Here is a 19021-nt window from a genome sequence, read left to right as displayed (position 1 = left end):
TTATCAAAGTTCTTTGAAGACAAGTTCTGTGATTCACCAGCAGCTTGGAGACATTCTGATTCAGCCAGGAGCCCTCTCGCTGATGATTTGCCTAGCTCATACACCTTAGATAATAGGTGTAATCCCAATGTAAAAAAATAGGGCTTTATAGTATACTCCACACTATGCTTGCCCCGAACCCCCTTTCCAGCCAGGGCCAGGAATTAAGAATTTTGATTAGGCCCTGGCCGGTTGGCTCAGCGGTAGAGCGTCAGCCTAGCGTGCGGAGGACCCGGGTTCGATTCCCAGCCAGGGCACACAGGAGAAGCGCCCATTTGCTTCTCCACCCCTCCGCCGCGCTTTCCTCTCTGTCTCTCTCTTCCCCTCCCGCAGCCAAGGCTCCATTGGAGCAAAGATGGCCCGGGCGCTGGGGATGGCTCTGTGGCCTCTGCCTCAGGCGCTAGAGTGGCTCTGGTCGCAACATGGCGACGCCCAGGATGGGCAGAGCATCGCCCCCTGGTGGGCAGAGCGTCACCCCTGGTGGGCGTGCCGGGTGGATCCCGGTCGGGCGCATGCGGGGAGTCTGTCTGACTGTCTCTCCCTGTTTCCAGCTTCAGAAAAATGAAAAGAAAAAAAAAAAAAAAGAATTTTGATTAGTTAGAAAGGAATTGTATAGTTTTGATAATAGGAGGTATAAGGTATAGAAGTACTTTTGAAAAGAAAAAGGAAAAGCAAGTTGTTATGAAGGCCAGTTATTTCTGGATAAGAAAGTGCATAAAAGTTGAAGGTTTGGCCCTGGCCGGTTGGCTCAGCGGTAGAGCGTCGGCCTGGCGTGCGGGGGGACCCGGGTTCAATTCCCGGCCAGGGCACATAGGAGAAGCGCCCATTTGCTTCTCCACCCCCCCTCCTTCCTCTCTGTCTCTCTCTTCCCCTCCCGCAGCCAGGGCTCCATTGGAGCAAGGATGGCCCGGGTGCTGGGGATGGCTCCTTGGCCTCTGCCCCAGGTGCTAGAGTGGCTCTGGTCGCGGCAGAGCGACGCCCCAGAGGGGCAGAGCATCGCCCCCTGGTGGGCAGAGCATTGCCCCTGGTGGGCATGCCGGGTGGATCCTGGTCGGGCGCATGCGGGAGTCTGTCTGACTGTCTCTCCCCGTTTCCAGTTTCAGAAAAATACAAAAAAAAAAAAAATTGAAGGTTTATGTAAGTTGCAGAAGGTTTGTGTAAGTTGCAAGAAGTTAGTACAGAGAAGAAAAATGCAAGGCAGAAAGAAATTAGTCTGTAAAGCTTGTAGTACTAAGGGCACACTATCAGCGTGCCAGCACATACTAGGGAGGACTCCTGACCCAATTAGCTTATAGCTACAGCTAAAGTAGAAAATTCTCATGAGCCCCATCCTTATACCAGTCGCCCCACTGATGAAGAATCAAGGGTTTGATTTATGCCCAAAAGAGATGGGGGAATGTTAGAATCAGGGAGTACTGATATTCTGGGGCTGCCAAGAGTGTAACTATTGAAGGAACAGGGAGTACTGATATGGCCCCTGTGATGTTGTGGACCGTTAATGGCAAAAAGCCATTATAGATTCGAGGCTTGGTAGGGGGCTAAGTTCTCCCCCCTCCATCTCCATATTTGGCTTTGATGCTGAGTGTTTGCACCCACTCCACTTCCTTCCTTGGGTTGCAGGAAGCAATATACATGCCCTTCCTCTGACTCTTTGTTTGTTTCAGATGTTTGTAAATTTCACTAATGTATCCTGTTTTTGCCTTGGGAGAGTTCCTGTCTTAGCCTTTGATGTGCAACTTTGTATCAGGGTCCTTGATTTGCATAGGTCTATATAATAAAGCGAACTGGGGCTGTGAGGCACTCAGATACTGCCAGGCAGTGTGAGGAGTCCTCCCGGTCCCATCGTTTTTTGTGTTTTTTTAAAATATTTTTTTATTTATTCATTTTAGAGAGGAGAGAGAGGGGGAGAGGGAGAGAGAGAGAGAGAGAAAGAGAGAGAGAGAGGAGGGTGGAGGAGCAGGAAGCATCAACTCCCATATGTGCCTTGACCAGGCAAGCCCAGGGATTCGAACTGGCAACCTCAGTGTTTCCAGGTCGATGCTTTATCCACTGAGCCACCACAGGTCAAGCCCCATCGGTTTTGTTTTGACGAGTGTGTTTCCTCAATTCCGCACCGTTATTAGGAGCTGCGCTGGTCTGTGGCAAGTGGCGCCCAAACATACGACTTGAGTATGAGTACGAGGAAACTAAAACTGAAGGAAGGTGACGAACTCCCCAAAGTGAAGTGCGCACAGTGAGTAAAGAAAATTTTTGGGGAAAGTGTAGTTGGGAGTAAAAGAATATGGGACGGATAGGGTCAAAAGTAAGGGACCTTTATGTAGAAATGTTTTCGTATGAAGACAAATCATTGTCTGAAGAGTATCAGGGTGATCTGGAAACAAAGGGATGTGAATACAAGGATAACTTGGAGTCTGAGGATGACAGGGAGGATGAAAAATCCGTGGCTATGGCTGCCTTAGCCACGGGGCCTCTGCTGCCCTCAGCTCCTTCCTACATTCAACCCTCTGCTCCTCTGTTCCCTTATCAGGCTGGTTACCAGGCTCGAAATGTAGGGGAAACAATAAATGATGGCTTTACCCATTTTCCTGTTGTAGAAATACAGGATGATATGGGGAGACTAGTGCGAGAACATGAATCTGTACCTTTTAAAACTCTAAAAGAGCTTAAACTTGTTTGTGTTCAGTATGGGCCTACTGCCCCTTTTTCACTTGGTTTATCAGATACTATTAGTGCAAAGGTTCTTCCCCCAAATGACTGGAAGGCGACTGCTTGTGCTTGTCTCTCCGGGGGTAATTATTTGCTGTGGAAGTTGGACTTTCGTGAAGGGGCTGTTGAGGTAGGAGAAAAATCTCAGCATAGTCAACCTGAGCCGCCAGTTACAGCGAATATAGAATTTGAGAATGGATAGGAGACTCAAGTATTAGGAAAATAACAGCTTTTTCTGTCATGGTCTGATTTTCTTTAATGTTTTAACTATGACCTTCTGAACTATCATTTTGTTTCTTTCTTGTTCTTTGCCTGGAGGTTGAGGCAGGGGACCTGTGTTGGATCTGACTATAGGAAATATCCCAGCAGCTGCCGAGAGCAAATTTTCTCAGGGAGATTTTGTTTAGTCACATCCTTCAGTCTCTCTGTCAGAAAATGCCCTAATAACAGGCAGGCATCTTTCTAATCTGGATGTGCTCTGAAATCCCGGGTTTCTCTCTGGTTTGTCTCATCCATCTAATTCTTGTCTCTGTTTAGTCTTTGTTTAATCTTGTCAAAATGTGTCTGTTTTTAAGGCCTGAATTGTTTTTGCATGCAAAAATAGGAAATGCTGGCTCTAATATTTAGAAAAAATAAAATGTTTTTAGAACTTGTAAAGAGCACTCATTTAAATTTAAATAGAATAGAATGTATAGATCCTTAAGACTTAATTAATTTGGTTAGTGCATTGTGAGGTATGTTCAGAGTTAGGAGCCAAATAGCAATTTAAGTATTAGGAAACTCCTGCAAATCTTCTTTGTCATGCTCTTTTTACTTTTAGTTTTTTGAATACTGATGTACAGGGTCATTCAGCAGCAGAGAGACTCTGGAACCCTGCAAGGAAAGCCTTCCCTGAAGTGTGATGGAGGGACCCACTCACAGGAATCTGGCAAGGGCCAGACCCTGTTCTCTTATGGGGCCGAGGATATGTGTGTGTTTTTCCTAGGTCTGCTGAAGCTCCTCGGTGGATCCCTGAACGACTGGTGAGACACCATGATTCTAGATGAGAGATTCACTTCACAAGAGCAATTGTATGAGGCTTACTTTACTATTCTCTCTTCCCTTTCTCAATTATTATTATCGAATTTTTTAAATGTTTTAGATCATTTTATTTTCTTTCTGCTCCACTGCTTGAAAAGAGGGCGAAAGGGGGGCCCTGATTTGGGTGTTGCTGAACAGAAATCTCATACAGCCGTCTTGAGATTTTTCGAGAGAGATTACTGTTTAGTATATATCCTTATTACGTTCCTATTAAGGTAGCCCTACTTAAGATCAAGCAGGCCATAGTTTAATCTCTAAAACCCCGGGTTTCACTCTTGATTTGTGTGATTGTATGTGAAGTCTTTGTTTAATGCCTGTCTTTGTTTATAAGGCCTGAATTAAGTCCTTACATGAAAAGTAATAATGATAATAGTTTTGGAAGTGCCGGCTCTAGTATTGAAAACAAAATGGGGATAATTTCATTTCCCTATATAAATATAATTTTGTTTGGAATAAGTAAAGCGCGCTCATTTTGGATCCAAAAGACTTGCTGGTTTGGCCAGGCTGCTCCAGGCCGCAAGTGAAAGGCTTGAAGCAGCACAGATTTACATAATAAAAGTGTAAAGATTTTTTTTTTACTATAGGAGAATAATGAAGATCACACTGGGATTTTTCAGTTTTAATATGTACTCTTTAAGGTGCCTGTTAATATTAAGGGGGTGTTTTGATAAGTGTGGGAAAGTTGCTTGAAGGTGCATTTACTCTATTTTTGTTAAAAGTTAACAAAGTCAAGAATTTCTTGCAATATTTGAAGTCAAAATATTGTAAAGTGTGCTTAACATTTGCTTGAAGATCAATTGTAAATAATATAAAAAGGGGGGGGGGTCATGTCCTGGAACTCCTGCAGGTCTACCCTGTTACACTTTTTACTTCAAACAGTTTCTTTTGAATGTTGATGTACAAGAGATGCCAAATTTTTTTGTCCTGCAAACTTCTACTCCCTTTTATTTGATTCAGCTAATAACACTGTTTTGTTCTTTTCTGAATAGCTCCAGATATATAGGCAGATAGGGACTCTCAAGCCCCTCAGCGAGATCTTCTGAGCATGGCTTTTAAGGTACCAAGAGGCCGAAAAAGCCCAAAGGAGATCAGGTAAAATACTAGCTCTTGGCATACGCCCTCAGAGGCTCCAACGCTCCAACTGGAACTTCATCAGGGCCCTGCTTCAATAGTGGAAAGGATGGTCATTTGAGCGAAAGCCTGCCAGGCTTACATGCCTTTGCTGTGAGGAAGAAGGGACACACTGGAAGGTAGGCTTGCCCCTCACTCCTCTAAGGGAGGGTTCAGTCTCTTCCAGCCCTGCTCCAGCCAACTGTGACCTAACCTTGCCCAGAATACTGGGATTTGCCACTGAAGGCTAAAAGGTGCCCAAGGCCGTCGGCCCCATCTACAACACTGTGGATGAGCCTGGGGTATTTCTTCCAAGTAGCCGGTAGACTGGTCTTATTTACACAAGGGCCACTTAACTATGTCTTGCCTGAATATTCAGGTTTTTTATTCTTCCCTTGAAGATCTCTGTTGTGGGTATTGATAGTCCTGTTTTCTGCTGCTTTGATTAATATATAGTCTTTCCTTTATTCCTCCAGCCTCAATGCCCCACTGATATTTTAGGCTAGGACCTACTCCTAATTCAGAGCTCCTTTTTTGCCAACTTACAAATTTACCTCTGCCACCCAGCTTAGTGTATCCCCAGGTTCTCCTCACCACCCCATGGCTGTAAAGCTCCAGTATAGGACCCCTGGGTTCATCTTTCCAGTTTAAAGAAAATGGAAGCTTCGTCTTCATGTGTGCTGCGGATGGCTTTTCCAGTCTACCCGGGTCATTACCAGCTAGAAGAAGCGGTCATTGGGACTTTGACGCTAACTGCAGAGTGTGGAAGTGTGACAGCAATTCCAGTGCCATGTGGACTTCTCCTGAATGTGGACTTTTCCTGGACTCCTGCTCCTGTGACAGTTTTTGATGGACTGAACTGGGGTTGGGTTGCATTTGCAGAGATTTGGAATGGTGTTGGTGCCAACTTGGACTTGGTGAACACTTTAAGGACATTACTCTTTTATAGATTCTTATTGTATTAGCTTAAAGAGTTTGCTTAAAGGCTTTAATCACTGTGATGTATTAGCATACTTGTTTTTGGGTATCTGTTAGCATTGGCTATACTAATTTTGTGTTTGTTCTGTATTTTTTCCGTCTGCCTCCAAATTAGAAAATCAGATGAGTGCAAATCTCAGCACACAAATTAAAAAGAAAAGGGGGATATGTTGTGGACCGTTAATGGCAAAAAGCCATTATAGATTCGAGGCTTGGCAGGGGGCTAAGTTCTCCCCCCTCCATCTCCATATTTGGCTTTGATGCTGAGTGTTTGCACCCACTCCACTTCCTTCCTTGGGTTGCTGGAAGCAATATACATGCCCTTCCTCTGACTGTTTCAGATGTTTGTAAATTTCACTAATGTATCCTGTTTTTGCCTTGGGAGAGTTCCTGTCTTAGCCTTTGATGTGCAACTTTGTATCAGGGTCCTTGATTTGCATAGGTCTATATAATAAAGCGAACTGGGGCTATGAGGCACTCAGATACTGCCAGGCAGTTTGAGGAGTCCTCCCGGTCCCATCGGTTTTGTTTTGACGAGTGTGTTTCCTCAATTCCGCACCGTTATTTGGAGCTGCGCTGGTCCACGGCGCTGTGAGGCTGAGAACAAAGAAGGTCAGAGACCCTTATCAGAAGTTTATGTTTGAAATTCGCCACTAAGCTAAAACCGGCCCCTGTTGCTATGCCGGTCCCTGTTGCTATGCTGCGTGTGACCTCCCTAGCCAATAGCTAAACTGCCACATCTGCTTCTGTATTATGCTTGCTCACTTAGGATATATAAGGACCTGGCTGTAAGCACCAGGCGTGGCTTCCGTTTGCAGCTCCTCATGAGCACGGTGTCTCCGGACATCTTGGGAGTTCGCCCCTGCGCAGGTTAAACTGGCCAATAAAGTAACATCTAAACTCCTGAAAGTCTCCGACATTTGTTCTCGTACCCAGTGGATGCAACACTTAGCTACCAAATAGTAGTAGTACATAAAAGGGGTTGACAACTTGGGGAGTATGAAAATTTTTTATTATAAATACTGTTTCCTGATCTGTAGCAATCCATGCTTTGATGGCTTGGAACTGATGACAAGTACACTGCTCACAAAAAAAAGGGGATTAGGGAACCTGCAGATACTCCAGTACTTTCAGCCTTTTGTATAGTGCATTTTCACCAGTGAAATAAAAGTTGGTTTTGCATCTCATTTGCATAACCAAACAACTTTCTTTTACTTGTTTGCTTTTCTGTTCTTGTTTAATAAAAAAATAATCAGCCTGACCTGTGGTGGCGCAATGAATAAAGCATTGACTTGGAATGCTGGGGTTGCCAGTTGGAAACCCCAGGCTTGCCTGATCAAGGCACATATGGAAGTTGATACTTCCTCCTCCTCCCTCCTCTCTCTCCCTCTCTCTCCCTCTCCTCTTTCTCAAAAATAAATAAATAAATCAAATGCTTCTTTATTGCTTCATATTCATTTTGAAATATTACCTAATTTTTGTGAGCAGTATATGTTAAACCAAGTTTTTCAAAACCAGGTATAATTTAGCAAAAAAGCAGAAAATACATAGAACAAACTAAAATCTGTAACATGAACCAAGAAACAAGAACCAACCTTCATGGCAGAATATTTTTAGAGGTGTAGCATTCCATATACAAAAGATTGCCTTGGCCCATAGTTCAAGTCATGTTAAAGCAAATTATTTTTGGTTTGAAACAGATCTTTTAAAATTTTAAATTTCGCCTGATCAGGCAGTGGCGCAGTGGATAGAGTGTCGGACTGGGATGCAGAGGACTCAGGTTCGAGACCCCGAGGTCGCCAGCTTGAGCGCGGGCTCATCTGGTTTGAGCAAAAGCCTACCAGCTTGAACCCAAGGTCGCTGGGTCCAACAAGGGGTTACTCGGTCTGCTGAAGGCCCGCGGTCAAGGCACATATGAGAAAGCAATCAATGAACAACTAAGGTGTTGCAACGCGCAATGAAAAACTAATGATTGATGCTTCTCATCTCCGTTCCTGTCTGTCTGTCCCTGTCTATCCCTCTCTTTGACTCTCTGTCTCTGTAAAAAATAAAGTAAAATTTTAAATTTCAGCAGATTTCATAACATATGACATGTAATGTGTATTATTATTTATTTTTTAGTGGGGGGGGTGGCAGATACAGACAGACAGGAGAGGAGAGAGAAGCATGAACTCATAGTTGCAGCACCTTAGTTGTTCGTTGACTGCTTTCTCATATGTGCCTTGACCAGGGGGCTCCAGCCGAGCCAGTGACCCCTTGCTCAAGCCAGCGATGTTGGGCTCAGGGTAGTAACATTGGACTTCAAGCCAGCGACCTTTGGGCTCATGGCAGGAACCACGGGGTCACGTCTATGATCTCACTCAAGCCAAGACCCCACGCTCAAGCCCGCGATCTCGGGTTTTAAACCTGGATTCTCCACGACCCAGGCAAATGTTCTATCAACTGTGACACCACATGGTCAGGCTGTAATGTGTTATTATGATGTTATTTTTATCATCAAAATGGCCATAAACATCAGGAAGTTATACCTTCAACAATGCTGACTGCTCTGAGAGCCTGCTCAAAGTAATAAATGAAGATTAAAATTTCCCTGGTGAAGCATCTGCATTGTAATTTAATGAGTTATACAAATCATAAAAAATTTAAAATATCAAAGGCCATTTCTCACTGAAGTAAATGGAAAATTACTTGTCAAGTTGAACTGGTCTTGAAAAGATGCTTTCATTTTAATTCAGGAATAATTCCTTTTGTGCATTCAGAAATGATTTTCATCTTGCTCCTCTTTCAGAAACAGTGCATTAAAAAAAAAAAATGGAAATCTTACCTGACCAGGTGGTGGCGCAGTGGATAGAGCATCGGACTGGGATGCGGAGGACCCAGGTTTGAGACCTCGAGGTCGCCAGCTTGAGCGTGGGCTAATCTGGCTTGAGCAAAAAGCTCACCAGCTTGGACCCAAGGTCGGTTACTCAGTCTGCTGAAGGCCCGCGGTCAAGGCACATATGAGAAAGTAATCAATGAACAACTAAGGTGTTGCAACGCGCAATGAAAAACTAATGATTGATGCTTCTCATCTTTCTCCATTCCTGTCTGTCTGTCCCTATCTATCCCTCTCTCTGTCCCTGAAAAAAAAAAAAGGAAATCTTACCTTTTGCGATGGCATGGATGGACCTGGAGATTATTATGCTAAGTGAAATAAGCCAGGTAGAGAAAGACAAATATCATATGATCTCACTTATATGTAGAATCTAATGAACAAAGTGAACTGAGGAACAAAATAGAGGTAGTAGAGGCGGGGTCACAGGGAACAGAGGGACAGCTGTCAGAGGGAAGGGGGATGAGGGGATGGGATTAGAGAAGGTGAAGGGATTAGTGAAATTATATATACATAACACATAGATACAGATCACAGAACAGCAAATCCCAGAGAGAAGGGAGAGGGAGTTAGGGTGAGGGGGAAATAGGGGGAGTAATGGAGGACACGGGGGTGGGGGTGAGGGAGTTATATTCAGTGGGACACTTGAATCCATGTTAACACAATAAATTAAAATCAATAAAAATTATTAAAAAAAGAAATGGAGATTAATTACTCTGGAAAAATCACTTAGGAGCAAAACAAAGCTAGACTCAATTTCTCTTTTTTAAAATAAAATAAGTATTGTCTGGCCAGGCAGTGGCACAGTGGGTGGAGAGTAGGCCTGGAATGCTAAGGACCCAGGTTCAAAACCCCAAGGTCACAAGCTTGAGCACGGGCTCACCAACTTGAGGGTGGGACCACTGGTTTGGTTGGAGCCACCGCTCCCCCCATCAAGGCACATATGAGAAAGCAATCAATGAACAACTAAGGTCACAACGAAGAATTACTCTTTCCCTTCCTGTCTGTCTGTCCCTTTCTCTCTCACTAAAATACAAACCAAAAAAAAGTACTACTTACCTATAATTACAAGAACACAGACTCAGCTGTTTTTCTTTCGTTTTTCAATTGCCTTATCACCAGATTACTCAAATTAACCTAAGCAGGTTGCAAGGGATCCTCCCATATTCTTGTCCCATCGATGCTTTCAAAAGAGACTATTAAATAAACTGAGGAAATCTGACTGTGATCTTATAGAGCAGTGTAGTAAAGCCCTTAACTTCACACAGGAAAATAACTTTACTTCCCCAATTTATTTGAGTTATAAAGAATTACAGTAGTGATACATGAAACTCCTTTTGGAAATCAGAGTTTTGTTTTGTTGCAGGAATAATATGAGCATGTTCAGCAGAAACTGAATCCCTTGACTTAATAGATCAATTTTCTTGCTTAAAAAAGATACAGTAAATAATATAGTGAACTGTCACAATACCACCATGGTGTCTATAGTAGGAGCTATACAGTCACACTGTACTGATGTGAAGATATTACAGTATTTAAAAGTAATAGCAGGTGTGAGGACTTTGTGTGAGGACACTTAAGTAACAAAATGTGTTCTTAGAATCTTGAAATATAAAAGAATTGACTTAGTACCTACTCAACTTATTATCCATCAGTGTGTTTCAAATATTTTCTGTGGGAGAATAATTTACACAGAAAGCGCTCAGTAGGGAACTGATTTATGTGCTAGAATTTAGATAGTTGCTGCCATTAATACTGTGTGCAATGCCTCAGCAAAAGACCTTCCGCTAAAATGAAACCAAATACGCCCTTTACTTCCACTTAAGTTTTAAAAGAAAATAAAACTGAACTGCCATTTGAGATTACAAAGAATTCACATTGACCCAACCTGGGATCCCATCTAGACAAAACAAACAAAATGATCCATAATCTATCGACATACCAAGGCATCATCTGTAAACTACTCAATGTAAACCTACTGTATTTTTAGATAGCACGATTATTTAAATTTTGTGTCTTAAAAACAAGATTTTTATATTTGGAACCTTTAAATCATTTATGGCTCTCTCAACTGATGATTAGTCTGTGTCCAGGTCCTGCCCTTCATAAAGAGGGAAAACTGCCTGACTGGTGGTGGTGCAGTGGATTGAGCGTCAGCCTAGGACCCTCCTCAGGAGCCCAGGTTCAAAACCCTCAAGGTCACCAGCCAGAGCGCAGGCTCATTGGCCTCAGAGTGGGCTTGAGTATGGGGTCCCAGGCTTGAATGCTGGTTCCTTCACATGATCCAAAATTCGCTGGCTTAAGCAAGGGGTCATTGGCTTGACGTGAACCTCCAGTCAAGGCACATATGAGAAGCAATCAACAACTGAAGTGCTGCAATTAATGAGTTGATGCTTCTCATCTCTCCTTCTCCCTTCTTTTCTCTTAAAAAAACCTTCTACACCTCTGCTTAGACCTCTTAAACCTAAATTCTCTTTATCCCATTCTTGGAGTGGAATCAAATCTCAAATCAGTGAATATTCAAAGCAAAACCAATTTTAAAAGAAATATATTTTCAAAACGTCTTCCTTTCTCTTTTAAATTACTATTATTTTAGTGACACACACACAGAGACAGGGACAGACAGGGAGAGAGAGATGAGAAGCATCACCTCATAGTTGCAGCACCTTAGTTGTTCATTGATTGCTTCTCATATATGCCTTGACCAGGGGGCTCCAGCCAAGCAAATGACCCCTTGCTCAAGCCAGCGACCATGGGATCATGTCTATGATCTGCGCTTAAGCTGGTAACCTCAGGGGTTCAAACTTGGGTACTCAGTGTCCCAGGCTAATGCTCTATCCACTGTACCACTACCTGGTCAGGCCCTTTTTAAAATATTTTTCTATTGACCTGAGAGACAGAGAAAAAGAGAGAAAAGAGAGACAGACAGACAGAAAGGGAGGGACAAAGGCACACAGAAAGTATCAACTCATTCCACTTAGTTGTGCACTCATTGGCTGCTTCTCATAGGTGCATGTTGGGATGGGGACGGTGTTGAATCCACAACCTCTGGTGCATGGAGTGGACACTTTATCCACTGAGCATTCCAGCCAGGTCCTCAAAAAGGTAACTTTTCACTGCAAATGTTTACAAGATTTAAGATTAGGTAGAGTGAAAGTCTGTCTGACACTGAATGGTAATTTTCTACTTTACTTAAAAGGCCAAAAAAAAAAAAGGCCCAAATCATTAGCACTATTTATTACAAATATGCCCCAAATCCAATGATTTAATTAATAACAAATTGTTTCTAAGACTATGAACTGAAATAAAAATAAATATAATGAATATTACAGAACATGAACAAAACTTTTTCTTTCTGAATCCTGGATATTCTATTAGATATGGGTTCTCCCAGAAGGTAATGCAAGTTTTTATTTTATCCATTCAGTTATGTCATCATGTTTTTTTATTTTTAATTATTACTGTAGAATGTCCTCAGTGTCAATCATCTTATGATGGTAAATAAACTAGCATCATTTCAATCATTTTATAATATAGTCTAGCTAAATACCCATGAACAAATCACACACAGTCAAAACAAAAATGTAATAAAAATATTTAGTTAAAAGACACATATGAACTCCCATTTATGGGTTTAAAAATACAAATAAAATTTTATCAATTTGATATTCAGCCTTCAACTGGCTCAATACACAGCCTTGATTTATTTCCTAAAATCATATTGTAGCATCTTTTGAAAAATTAAATGTAACTTTATACTCTCATTAGTAGCGTCAATAGAGGTAAATATTTAAAAATTTTTACATGTGCTGAATGGTAGCGATTCTAACACTTATTGATAATTAAACCACAAACTCACTGCGTGAAGACTCTTTGTTCAGAGATCTGAATCACAACACTAGTATCTGCAATCCATCGTCATTTCATGTGGGAGATGACACCACACCAAGATGCCGGGGCTCAGAGCAACATTGAGGTCATATCCCCACTACCAACAATAATGTGGGCACTGTGTATAATTTCAAACTAGAAAGTTGGCTATTAGTACATACCTGACAGCCTCTAATAGCTGAGGCTTAAGAGTATAAACTGAAAAGGAGAAAACCTCTCCAACTGCTGAGAAGGCCCGGGAGCCAGTGAAGAGCAAACCCCAGGGTGCGAGGACAGACTCTGTGTGTGTGTGTGTGTGTGTGTGTGAGAGAGAGAGAGAGAGAGAGAGAGGGAGAGGGAGAGAGAGAGAGAGAGAGAGAGGGAGAGAGAACCCCAGGGTGCCAACGGGTAAGCCATTTTTCCTGTCACCACCATCATCTTGGCATAGCTCAGTCCTCACAGACTTAGGGAGCAAGCAGTCAGAAACTGGTCACTACACTAGTTCTCCAGAGCAGAATGAGTGCCCATTACTAAGCTTGTATCTGTACCTGAACAAAATATATTCTTTGGCTAAATATGTTCCCATTATAATTGATGAGAAATACTTCACATCTAAAATCTAAATTAAAACGTTTAAAGTTAAACTTGAATAATGGCACTTCATATCAATTTGAGCTCGGCAATATACCTAATTTGGACAATTTTTTAATTTTAGATAATACATTTTTTAATTGAGTTTTTTGGGGTGACACTGGTTAACGTAATTATACAGGTTTTTGGTGCCCAATTCTATAAAACATCTCTGTACACCATGTTGTGTGTTCACTGCAGTGTTTTCAGAACATATTTACCAAATCAAACATAGTTATTCACCAAATCTCCACTTACATTTTAAAATAATTTAAAATATTATTATATCCTCCAATTGGTTCTGTTGTTTTGTAGAAGAATTTATAGAAAATTGTTAACTCATATTCAAATCAATTCCTTATTCTCTAGTTTAAGGGAAAGAACCCTAAGAAGTACTGAGGTTATTTCTGCCTTGAAAGCTAACAATTTATTCAGGAATCAATAACGAGGATTATATGTCACAGACAGCTAACGCAGGAAGGTCTAATGACAAAGGTGGTAAACAGGAACAAATAAATCTGTAATGGACAAAATAGTACTTTAAGGGTTCAATCAACACGGTTTTCTAGGACACTCAGACCTGACATCAACAACTACTTCCCTTCAATTCTTGGGGGGTTTATACACGTATTAACAGTAATGGGAAGTATGATAACATTACAGATAAAGACCTTTTTTTGCAAAAGAAAAAGTTCAAAGATAATAAGAATGTTACGGGGAGATTATAGAGATGCTGGATTTTGAAATGAAAACTGTGAGGAATAGTAGTAACCATCTCATCTGAACAAAATAATGTAATATAATTAGATACATGGCTTACAATTAAATAAGACAAAGTTCTTAAAATTAGTCTGAAAAATATTGCAAACATTTTTTACATAAAATATCACACTTTATACCAGACGAACACTCAATGCAATAATGTTAACATGCCACTGTCTTCCAACAGAAAAAAGAGACAGCAAGAAAGACCCAAATAGCTGTGAAAAGGACACTGTGAAGTACTGTTAAGTACTTCAGGCAGCCGCCCATCGACAGGGACCATAAGAAAACCAATCCTTGTCACAGAGCTACAAGAGTATAAGTGACAGGTGCTGTTAACATGCATACCAGTTGTGAAAGTACAAAGTCCACAGAGATTGTGTCAATAAAATGAAAACAAAGAATGAACTGAACAATAGAAATCAAAGGTTACTATATATAACACAAAATTTAAAAAAAACCACCACTACTTGACAGTCTCTTTTACATTCACATATAAGGGGGGCACAAATAATGTTCTCATTTTAAAACTCTTTGGACAACTTAACAGTTTTATTTAAAAATTATTTTTGTTTATTGAGTTTAGAGTAAGGGGGGGAGATAAAAATAGAGATTGATCGATCTGCTGTTCCACTTATCCATGCACTTACTGATGGACTCCCATGTGTGCCCTGACCAGAGATTGATCCCACAATCTTGACATACCAGGACGACGCTCCAAACAACCGACCTACCCAGCAAAGGACCAGTCAGTCTTAACAGTCATAATCAGTTTACTAAAATTAAGCCAGTGTTCTTGCCCCCCAACGGGACAAAAACATTAATACAACCCCCACCCCAAATGAAAAGCCAATAAGCATAAGCCAAAGACAAAAATGGACAATATAAAACAAAAAAGACCTAAATGAAACAACTACCAATCAGGAAAATACCTACACAACCACCTGAAAAGAGTTTAGCTGTTGGGAGTTAAGTGGTATCCCCATTACCTAAAAAATGGTGTTGGCTCTTGTTTCCTGTTTGCCACTAATCACATTCTGGTGATATCTTAAGGTCTATTTGGTCCAATCTGAAGTACATCTTGTTTTCATTAAAAGTCACCTAATGGCACTGCAGTGTTAACAGCGACTGGGATAACTTAGCACACACACTTCCATCTAGACAGCATCCCTTCTCTACTCATCTTTGCTTTTAAACACTTGATTACAGTTTTGTCCGGGCCAGTAAACCTATCCAGTCAGCTACGTGTTCCCGTGCCCTGACACACGCACGTGGCCTACACCACTGAGGGGGCATGTGGAGCTGGGAGCCATACCACACCAAGAACAATGCAAAACAGTGGTTACTGGTGCACGTGACTTCATGTCCATTAATAAAAATGAAATCTAAAAATGAAAGCACGATTCAAAGTATTTTTAAAAGACAATACATGTATTTCATGAAGTGACATTGGTTTTTTTCCTAGCTGTTTTAAGATGCTTTTGATTGCCCTCTGCTGTTACTCAATGGTGACAAACTAAGAGAAATGGTCCTCAAAGCTCTGGTTCCAGGCTCTGCATCCGCTCCTAACGGAGCATGCTAAGAGGGGCAGAACTCAGCTGCTCTTGTTCTGGTAACTGCACGGGTAACAGCAGGTCTACAGTTCCACACAGCAGCACTGTGAGGCGCATGTGCTACATGCAGTCCAGACAGCAACACCACATTCCAGGGACAGATCAGCACAGAGGTCAAGAGCACAGCAGGACACCTCTCTAGCCCCAACCATTGTCACTGTGCCATGTGACCCTGACATGGCAGTGGGCAGTTTCACATGTCTGTGGTTTATAAATTAGCTTTCATTTCCTTAATTTGAGGGGAGCATGACAGCAGTACAAAAATCCCGATTAGAAAAAGCAAACTACAGAGTCAAAGTGGATTCCTGTGGAATGCAGAAACACTCATGTCAGCATAATTACTGCCTTCCGTGCCCCAACGTCTAGAGTCTGCAGGAATCAGTGTGACTCCGGCCCTCTGAAATACTTATTGCGTAGTCAAGCCATCTGGAGTATGACAGCCACGGTGAAAGGCCAGACAGAGACATACACGAAGGGTCAGGCCACACGGGGAGAAGCCTTCACTTCACTTCACTCACAAGCCCACATGAACACACCACCAACAGGGCACGAGGCTCAGCGCAGCTAACACCCTAGCCAACTCTGAAGCATCAAGATAGCATTTCTTGCTAAAACAAATCTGTTTTGTCCTTTCTTCTTAAAATTAAGGCAATGAAATGGCTACAGTTCCTAAAGGTTTTTTTCTTTCTTTTTTTTTTAATGGAACAAAAATATACAGTACTGTCGAGTTCAGGCATCAGAGTGTGACTGCAGACCTGTACCCCACACAGCCTGCCAAACGGGCCGAGCTCAGAGGCCGGTGAGCCCCGCAGTGCCTTTCCTCTTGCCAAACTCGACCTGAACCACGGGGAGAAAAGGCGCCACATGACAACCGCTTCAGAGCTTCAGCATCTCTTGCATTGATTCAAAACTTTTGGGGTGGCAGAGGGGAGTTTATTAAAACAAAGACTCCTGGACCACAAACAGGAATTCTGACTCTGAGGGCCTCCAGTGGGACCCAGCTCCTCAGCAACACAGGTGCTTGATGGACAATGTTTGAGAGACACCACCGAGCACATCCACCTAGTATTTCAGAATGAAAATTCTAAACTTTGGCTAGCCACCTGACATTTGACAAAGAAGGAAAAGGCACTGAACACGATTTCACGGTGCCCATATCTGTTTGCACATATATGGAAACTCATTTTGTATATGTTAAGTCACCATTCGAAATCAACATAACTTATGACTGACTGTAGCAACACCTAACAGCAGACGCTGATTTGAGGCTGAGCTCTCCTGTCCCACCATGTTCGTTACACATCAAACTGCCAAGCTCTCCAAAACCCCAATGGCCAAGGAACTGAAGGACAGGACAAGACTCAAGTCAACTTTTAGCAATTCAGTGCACTTTGCAGAAAGGATCTAAATTAAGCATAGAGTTTTGTTCTTTATTTTACACAAAGGAGACCACCGACATTTGCCATGAATTCTTCTAAACTCTTTAGGAAGGCCATCTTCTGCTTCCGATCCAGCGTAGGAGGGGTGCTGCTTGCCGTGAGCTTGCTGAAGGCCTCTGCTAATCTCTGGTAAATAACGGGGTCTTGTTGACTTGACAGTAATGTTTCAACCAATTCAGAGTATTCGGCCTATTGAAGAGACAAAATCTATGTAAGAAAACATCTCCCTCAAACACCACACACGTGGACCATATCCATTACTGGATGGTGGGATTCTAAGAGGCAGGGTCTGCCAGCTCTTCTGCACAGTGAGAACAGATTCTAGGTTCTGATCCATTCTTCTCCACTTGCAACTCACCTGTGTAACAACCCTGTGAGGCAAGCACTGCTTATATTGTTTTACAGGGAAAGTTCTTGCACTGAGATATCTGATATATCCAAAATCAGTGCTTTGAGCAAGACCCCGGCTATCTGTCTACCAGGAGCCACACAGTGACCAGGTCTGCTGTGTGGCCTCTTTTGTGTTTGCAATGCATCATTCACTTTTGTTTTGCATTTTACACATAACCTAAGCCTGTGACCTTTCAACAATCCTCCCAGAGGGTCACACAGACACTGTGTACATACAGTTCGGCAGACAACAGGTCACACAAACGCAGGTAAGGGGTGGCAGGGTGGGCAGAGGATGTTCTGTTCCTCTCTCACAGTGGAAGCAGAACCCGGAACCACTGTGCACATCGAGCTCCATCTAGCACTGCACCCAGCAGCTCTGGGAGCAAGGACAGGGGCTGCATAGATACGGGGACACGGTGTGTGTATAGCTTTTCTACTTTTAGTGTCCTCCATAATAAAGCCTTACCCAGGGTACGGGGTGTGGCTTTAAAGGAAAGGAAACCAGGGCAGCTTTCCAAGATAAGCTCTCTTGAAAGGAGTTGGTCTGCCACTATTTTTCTTTCTTTCTTATTAAACTTTTTATTGATTTTAGAGAGAAGAAGGGAGAGCGAGAGAAACACTGATTTGTTGTTCCACTTATTCATGCACTCACTGATTGAGTATTGTATGTGCCCTGACCAGGGTCAAACCCACAACCTTGGGGTATTAGGATAACACTCTAACCAACTGAGCTACCTGGCCAGGGCTGCCACTCTTTTTCATTAGCTCCTTCGGATATCATGATGGATCAACATGGTAAAGCCGTATGTTAATTACATTTGGAAAAGAAGAGTCAAGTGCAGCACCCTACCCCACGCAGGCACAAAGCCAAAGCAGCTACCTTCCCAGCCCCCTCCAAGGAATATGCCTGTTCACAAGGGAACAGAAACAAACTCACACCATGTCCCTGCTAACACACAACATCTGTGCCTCGGGGCCAGACCAGCAGGCCATTGTCCCCACCAGACCCTAGCTCAGACACTGGGAACCTATGGCTCACGAGCCAGATGTGGCTCTTTAGATGGCTGCATCTGGCTCGCAGACAAATCTTTAATAAAAAAATAGTAATGTTAAAAATATAAAACATTCTCATGTATTACAATCCATTCATTTCCTACCGCTCATGTTCATGGTTGCAGGTGGCTAGAGCCAATCACAGCTATCTTCTGGAACACCACCAAATTTTTATTGGATAATGCATAACGTACACAGGTAATTGCATGGCTCTCACAGAATTACATTTTAAAATATGTGGTGTTGCACCTGTTCGATTAGCTATTATTAGCAAGACAGGTAATAGCAAATGTTGGAGAGGCTGTGGAGAAAAAGGAACCCTCATACACTGTTGGTGGGAATGTAAAGTAGTACAACCATTATGGAAGAAAGTATGGTGGTTCCTCAAAAAACTGAAAATAGAACTACCTTATGACCCAGCAATCCCTCTACTGGGTATATACCCCAAAAACTCAGAAACATTGATACGTAAAGAC

At 42.4% G+C, this 19021-nt stretch overlaps 1 protein-coding gene across 5 annotated transcripts in view; it reads right to left on the bottom strand.

The window, feature by feature from the left end:
* Positions 1 to 12024: 12024 nt before the first annotated feature.
* The window catches only part of XPO4 (exportin 4), a 117438-nt gene continuing 110441 nt past the window's right edge, over positions 12025 to 19021 (bottom strand). For all 5 annotated transcript variants that reach the window (XM_066369188.1, XM_066369190.1, XM_066369191.1 and 2 more), the window contains one exon: positions 12025 to 17288. In XM_066369188.1, coding sequence (XP_066225285.1) covers positions 17091 to 17288 — 198 coding nt within the window. In that variant the 3' untranslated portion in view covers positions 12025 to 17090. The remainder of the gene's footprint in view (positions 17289 to 19021) is intronic.

Source organism: Saccopteryx leptura, chromosome 2 (assembly GCF_036850995.1).
Source record: "Saccopteryx leptura isolate mSacLep1 chromosome 2, mSacLep1_pri_phased_curated, whole genome shotgun sequence".
NCBI classification, from domain to species: Eukaryota; Metazoa; Chordata; class Mammalia; order Chiroptera; family Emballonuridae; genus Saccopteryx; species Saccopteryx leptura.
This window is presented reverse-complemented; position numbering and strand designations above follow the sequence as displayed.